This window comes from Triticum aestivum, chromosome 1B (assembly GCF_018294505.1).
Source record: "Triticum aestivum cultivar Chinese Spring chromosome 1B, IWGSC CS RefSeq v2.1, whole genome shotgun sequence".
Lineage (NCBI taxonomy): Eukaryota > Viridiplantae > Streptophyta > Magnoliopsida > Poales > Poaceae > Triticum > Triticum aestivum.
In genome coordinates, this window is record NC_057795.1 from 366,019,962 (window position 1) to 366,027,087 (window position 7,126).

General features: G+C 45.2%; 1 protein-coding gene across 2 annotated transcripts; it reads left to right on the forward strand.

The window, feature by feature from the left end:
* The first annotated feature begins 1,207 nt into the window (after positions 1-1,207).
* Positions 1,208-5,812, forward strand: LOC123124783 (probable plastid-lipid-associated protein 10, chloroplastic). Of its 2 annotated transcripts, none has more exons than XM_044545341.1 (8): positions 1,208-1,493; positions 1,562-1,666; positions 1,777-1,917; positions 2,214-2,309; positions 3,195-3,275; positions 4,627-4,713; positions 5,014-5,069; positions 5,143-5,458. In XM_044545341.1, the coding sequence occupies exons 1-8, from the start codon at positions 1,335-1,337 to the stop codon at positions 5,255-5,257; spliced, it is 840 nt and encodes a 279-aa protein (XP_044401276.1). In that variant the 5' UTR covers positions 1,208-1,334; the 3' UTR covers positions 5,258-5,458. The 2 variants fall into 2 exon arrangements, with proteins under 2 accessions (XP_044401276.1, XP_044401283.1); XM_044545348.1 differs by lacking the exon at positions 5,143-5,458 and adding an exon at positions 5,527-5,812 and having other exon boundaries at positions 1,245-1,493.
* The last annotated feature ends 1,314 nt before the right edge of the window (positions 5,813-7,126 follow it).

The window sequence follows — 7,126 nt, forward strand, 5'->3', positions numbered from 1 at the left end:
AAGGGCGGCGGCGTGCCGGGCGCGGCGAGGCGAGGGATGGCGTTGGAGAAGGGCGCGTGGTGGAGGAGGAGGAGGAGGAGGAGCTCGGGCGGAGGAGGAGGAGGAGGAGCTCGGGCGGAGGAGGACCTCGTCCACACCCGCGAGCAAGCCTCTCCTCGCCCCGCTGGGGAGAAGATGGTTAGGTGGTCGCCGCCGCCGCCGCGGGACGTCGAGCTTTTCCCCTCCCTGGGTGCCCACGACGCCGTCTCGCCGCAAGCCCAAGGCGGTCATCCAGGAGCCGGCCGCGGACGCCCAGGCCTCCGACGCCTCCGAGAGCCAGGGCGGCGAGGAAGGGGAGGAGGAAGGGGCGGCTCGCCGGAGCGAGGAGCAGAGGTGGGAGGAGAGAGAGTAGAGGAGCGAGGAGCAGGGGGCGGCGGGGCATGCGGGAGAGAGAGAGGAGAGAGCTTTGTCTTCTTTTGCATGCACAATGTGGTGGGCCTAGCGAGGAAAAAGGAGGAGAGAGAGACTAGAGAGGCTGACAGTGGGCCTTTTGTAGTTAAATTATAGCGCCGGCGCCCCCAGCTGCTCCCCGGCGTGCTGGGTTTGCCTTGCGCGTGCCGGCCGTAACTTTCGTCAAAACCAGCGCAAAACTAGTTCCTGAGACCCTGAGTGGGTCGTTTTTTGCCCGCCGGCGTCTAAAAATGCGCCTGGGGAGGCTTCTTGAGGGCCTGGCTGGAGATGCTCTAACAGTTGTTTAAATATGGATCCCAATAGCCAGTTTGCGAACATTTTAATGCCAAACTCTGCAAAAACACACATGGCAATTTCTTTAGAAACACGTGGCAATTTCTAGGAACAAAGCATTCTGTTGTGAAAATTGTTGTTTTTGCTTGAAGGAATTGCCATGTTCCCAAAACTAAAATTGCTGTGAAAGATGTTCGTTTTGCCATCCACCTAACTACTCCCTCCGTTCTGAATTACTTGTTTTGAATTTGTCTAGATACGGATGTATCTAGACTCATTTTAGTGCTAGATATCTCCGTATCTAGACAAATCTAAGACAAGTAATTCGGAACGGAGGGAGTAAAATTTAATGTGGAATTTCTACGAGAAGTTACATGCCTAACTGAAACGCCGAGGATGGAAAGCTTGGCTGCCAGGCGCCGTGAGAGTGCTACACGCAGGCAGAATAAATCGCTCTTACCGTCGGATCTTCGACGGACGGTGGCGACGGCAGGTGAGACGGGTATGCCTCTCTGGCCAACGGCAGGCAACACGTGGCCGATGCGTGGCAGTGGAACTGGCCAGGACCTCGGCGCTTCCGCCCACTCCAGCCACACAGAACGCGCACAAAAATGGCGCTCGCCGCCGCTCCCTCCAGCCGGTTCCCCACCGCTCCTTTCCGACCATCGCCGTCTTCGCCTCTCCAGAGACACGCGCACTTCCGCCCTCAGAACCCACGTCGCAGCCCTCCTCCACTCCTCGCCGCCGCGGCCGCCGCCCCCCTCACCGCAGTACGGTCTGTCGGACACCGACCCCCTCGTTAGCCGCAGGCACGATCTGAGGCTTTTGTTTGCTGCAGGCGGACACGGAGGGGCGGAAGCACGAGCTGCTGCGGGCGGTGCAGGAGACAGGACGCGGCTCGGGGGCCAGCCCCGACCAGCGCGCGGCCATCGAGGAGGCCATCGTACTACTCCCTGCTCTAGCTATTTCCTTGAATCGCATTTGCTCCTGGGCGGCGCGGGCCGGTGTGGGACGGCGAGGGATATCGATCTGATGTGTGTGCGTGGTGTGTAGGTGTGCGTGGAGGAGCTCGGCGCCGGGGAGGGGGTGCCGCTGGACCTCACGGCGCTCGACGGCACCTGGAGGCTGTGCTACACGTCTGCATCGGACGTGCTTATGCTCTTCGAGGCGGCCGAGAGGCTCCCTCTCCTGCAGGTGTGTCTCTGCTTGTACCTCGATTTTTCAAAATTCATCATGAGAATCCCATGACAGTTAGCAACAAACAAATAGCAAGTATGCAAATGTTTGATATCGTGGAAACTCTGCTATTCCGTAGTGTGCACTTTAAAGCTCTATGGAAACCTGGAGCTATTAAGAGGTTGATCATGAATTGTTTTCTGACACTTCAGAAAATTGCTTTATAGTGTGTACAGGCAGATGATCATGTTTGATAAATTTGCGGAAAGTGCAGGAAGCCTTACGTCTGGGATGGTGCTTTTGTATGTGTGCAGGTAGGGCAAATATACCAGAAATTTGAGTGCAAGGGTCGGTCGGATGGTGGAATTGTGCGGAATGTCGTGCGTTGGAGCATCGAGAACTTGCTGGAGGTAAATCTTTATGATAATTGTGCATCTATGTGTCCTTTCTTGGAGGTTTTGTTCTTTTAACCTAACTTTGCGCCACAACAGGTCTTGTTTAGTTTTCGCAGAAAAAATAGTTGCTATATTTTTCTGTTGGTGCTGTCACTTTGCCTGGAACTCAGAATATACATGTTTTTGTTTTGTGAGTGTCATCGTTGCGGATGGTCAAAAAAATGCAAAACAGCAACAACAACAACAAAGCCTTTAGTCCCAAGCAAGTTGGGGTAGGCTAAAAAAAAAATGCAAAACAGCAAAAGGACAATATCCTTTGTTAACTTGTAATTTTGTAGTAGGATGGCATTAGTATGCAGTGAAACAGTGAAAGCTTGGCACCTTAGATAGCATGGTGTATATTTGGTTCTTCTTTACGACAATTCATCTTAACAAGTTGCTGATATATACTTAAGTAGAGCCTTTAGCTCATCATATGTGCTTTTCTGCCCTTCTATTATTATAAACATGACTTGGTTGTTTCCGTTTGACCAATCGAGGGGAGAGGCTGGTTCGTAAGAAGGATCATTGTATCATATGCATGGATATGGCAATAATATAGTGAAAAGCATAGGAAAATGGTATTTTTAGCTTTGCAGCGGCTTGATAAAATGATTGCAGAATGTTCATAGTCCTTTTGTTACAGGAACAGATTTTGGTCTAGAATTGCATTATTTTTATATTGTGCAGTCTGTAGTATGACGATTTTTGGCATAAAAAATGATTTATAATCCCTTCATTTGACATATTCTGCTTATCAGCCTGTTTGCATGTCATTGATTAAGTACTGTATACATTTCTGTCTTTAACTCTCATTTGGGTTAGCTCTTTTGTGTTTGATTCTGTTAGTGGTCTATATAGGAGCAAGAGGGTGCAACACTGATGGTCTCTGCAAAATTTGATGTTCTGTCTAAGCGCAACATATTTCTTCAGTTCGAGGAGGTAATTTTTCTATTGAAAATATCTTTGCCTGCTTATTTGAGGGAGCGTTGTAATAAGAAAGATTGGGGGTGATGATAAGAAAGCAGGTTAGACATTTTTCTTCATACAAGCTTATGCGCAGTTTCCACTATCTTTCAATACTGGAATGCAACATCAATCCAGAATCAATATGCCAGGCATGGTTGTTCCAAAGGGTTTTGCCACCTACTATTAACAAACCAAAACTAGAAGTTCCAGCTGCCACCAAAACTCCAAAAGTATAGCAATCAAGGTTACTGAAAAAGAAACGACACTTACAGCAGCTCAAAGGGATGCCAAAACAACCATAGAACATTCCCTGAACAGCAGTTCTGGACTCATCGAAGTGATTCATCAAATAGAAGCTTCATCTCCCTGTTCCTTGACCCTCCCCTGAGTCAACACTCGAGAGCACTTGTTCAGCAACATCTGCCTGGTCCCCACCCCTGCCAGCAGCACCTTCCTGTCTGTACCCACGTAAAAAATTCCCGTTATGTATGGAAAAGAGCATGCATAAACTAACTGGAAGGAAATTAAGAATCCATCAGAAAAACTGAATAAGCGTATGTTAGATATGATGTGATGTTCAGTGTGCAGTAGTGGTAGGCTAAGTAGGTGATAGGTATGCTCTATGAGGTATCTCCGTATCTGCAGCTAAGTAGTACTCCCTCCGTCCCAAAATAAGTGTCTCAAGCTTAGTACAACTTTGTACTAAAGTTAGTACAAAGTTGAGACACTTATTTTGGGACGGAAGGAGTATATAAAACACATTAGCATTATCCATGATTCATTTTCACATGAAACATGATGCTAGAATAGAGCCAGACTCTGACATGTTATCGTCATATTTCTAACTGCTCATGGCTACGAGTTGTTTGTAATGCGCACAGGGTAGTTGAACAGTTCTTTCTTGGCTTCTCTCTTTTTGGCTTTTTTTTTTCTCGAAGACACCTGGAAGGGTGTCATTTTCATTGAGAAGAAAAGTGCTAAGATAGCGCAACGACCAATATCTACTATTTTTAATTTAATTTTTGGCTTTGCTTTCTTTTGGTTTTAGCTTAGTTTTTCTCCCTTTTGCCTGTTTGGCTATAAGATCCACGCCATCTATGTGCCTTCTCCTAATACAAAATGGCATGCATTTATATGTCTGTTTGAGAAAAAGAAGCTATTTGCAATGCTGAAATTTGTCCGTTTTCTGTATTTTCATGCACCATCTAAAGCTAAGGCTTCTGGGAAGAAGTCTGTGCTTATGCCACCATCTTTTCTCAATTTTGTTTTCTTTGATTTATGTATTTTACCCTTTTTTCTTCATTTATGATCCATTGTCTAATAGGTAGCTGTAGAGAATATCAAGATTAGTGAGCAGCTACAAGCACTGATAGCTCCTGCTATACTTCCTCGGTCTTTTTTGAGTCTTCAGGTAAGCCAGGTTATATGAATATAATTATCTCTTCAGTTTGAATATTACCTGTTATGGTTACAATCCTTTTCCCTTTTCATTAAAAGCATGCACATCCTCTGTAGTCCATATGTATATTTTCATTTGACAGTTATAATAGTTTTGAGAATGCTAGTTACCAAAAGATTTATTGTTATTCTCTTTTGTTCCAGAATACAACGGTTATTGTAAAAATAATTATTTATTTAGGATCATTGTTTCACTTTCAAAATGCTCATCAACTATTATACAAGTGTTTCATTGCAGTGACTATGTTTGCAGATATTGCAGTTCCTTAAAACTTTCCGAGCTCAAGTTCCTATCAGCGGCCCCGAAAGGTACTTTTTTGAAGAAAACAATCTTCCTTCTTTGCTTCCTTTGTTCGTAAGTTTCATACTGAATTTTTATCAGACGATCACCTGGAGGACTATACTATCTTTCTTACCTTGACTGTGACATGCTCCTGGGGCGTTCAGTTGGCAGTGGTGGTGTTTTTATTTTCACAAGAGCCCAGCCTCTATTATGAAGGTTTTCTAATTTCCATGGGTGTGTTGTATAATAAAATTATGGTTATAGATGGGCTTACCTGCATACATTAGGTATGTGAAATCTGATTACTGTCCAGTTCTACTTATAGCAATCACCTTCTGCTTCCGTGTGTCAAGAAAGATCTTTTTGTTCATCAGGTTTCTGAGTTAATTAACTTGATGACTTTTTATTCTGTGCATTGGCATGTGTTTTTGTTTGAGTTCTTCTATATGTACGGCGTTTTCACGTTCACAAGTACGATAGCAGATGCATGTGCTTTCATCGAATCTACCAGCTCTATCTGGAAAAGGAAGCAAGTGGAGTATGCAACTCAGTTGAGACGCATCGGACCTTATGAGAGTCGTACCTGAAAATGTCGTATGCAAAGCAATTTCGCTTTTGTTTCTAGTATTATCATTGTTAGTGTATTTGTGGATTGCCTAGCCCTTTCCATCAGTTCCGACTTTTGGTTGCGTTGGCTAGTGCATGAAGCTTGACAATCATATCTGCATTGTTTTCAATGTGTCTATATCACTCAGTACCACTGGCGACATGTGATTGTTTATGCCTATTACTGTAATCTTAGCCTAACAAATTTACTAATCTGCACTGTATGACTGTAATCAATAAGTCTTTAAAATATGTTCTTGCTGTCTGCAAAATCAAAATGCAGTTAACATTTATCTTTTGGGTTGATCTTGTTGGGCTTCCTTTCCAGTGTAGTAGCTGTTAGGTTATTGGATTATTTTTTGCTGCAGTTACTATCTGCATACGATTATTGATGTCCCACAAAAACAATTATGTACTTTTCTTTTTGCAAGAAATAAATATGTGCCTATCATTCATGTGTAGCAAGCCTGTCACGGACGATATTATGGCAACTATTTTATTACAGTCACATTTACTCATACAATTATTGTTAAGTTGAAGTGACAGGGTTATGTTGATCCCTTTGCTGATTAAATTATCAACTCATTTAAATTGTTCCCATTTCATATAATTCAGGTCACTTGACATAATAGTTTTTTTTTTTGAAACGAGGCAAAAGATTTGCCATTTCCATTGAATAAGGAGAAGAGTATGGTTTAGTGCATCACTGCCCCGCCAAAGCTGAAAGGGCAAAGGCCTACTCTCGCGGCATCAAATTACACAAATGTTTGGCTCCCGCCATAGCCCAGATAGATGCCTCCTCCTTAATAGTTCGCACTATGACCGCCACAGGCGCCGCCTTGGTCCTGAACACGCGTGCATTTCGCTCCTTCCAAAGCTCCCAGCTTACAAGGTGTAGTACGGAGGCCAAGGCTCTCCTCGGGTGCGCATTGTTGGCGAGGACTCCATCCCACCAAAACCTTACTGTGCCAAAGTTCAACCATTGGGTGGTATCTACATCAAGGTGCAGCCATGCAAGGACCTCCTTCCAGACCCGAATGGAGAAGCGGCACTTGAACAGTAGATGTGCCGTGGATTCTCGCACTTGATTGCAAAGCGGGCAACGATCACAGTTTGGCCACCCACGACGTTGTAGCCTGTCCGCCGTCCAGACCCGATTTTGTGTGACCAACCATGCAAAGAATTTACATTTTGGAGGGGCCCAAGCCTTCCAGACAGTGGTTTGCAAGTTGGATTGAACAAGTCCAGCAAATTGGGCCAAATAGGCCGTCTTGGCAGAGTAAGATCCATCACTGGAGAGCTTCCAAAGCATGGTGTCCGGGACACCAGGTTGGAGGTTGATAGGCAAGAGCATGTTCCACGGAGCAATGAACTGTTCGAGATGGACTAGGGATAATCCTGCTGTTGTGTCAATCCAATTTACCCAGTTATCCTCCCTGAGGGCCAAAGCAACGGTGCCACGCTTCTTCCTAGAAAG

Excerpts from the sequence above, each read along its gene's own strand:
- LOC123124783 (XM_044545341.1), top strand. The coding sequence starts at position 1,335 with ATGGCGCTCGCCGCCGCTCCCTCCAGCCGGTTCCCCACCGCTCCTTTC. Across the intron at positions 3,276-4,626 it reads TATTTCTTCAGTTCGAGGAG|GTAGCTGTAGAGAATATCAA; the intron begins GTAATTTTTCTA and ends ATTGTCTAATAG. Across the intron at positions 4,714-5,013 it reads GGTCTTTTTTGAGTCTTCAG|ATATTGCAGTTCCTTAAAAC; the intron begins GTAAGCCAGGTT and ends CTATGTTTGCAG.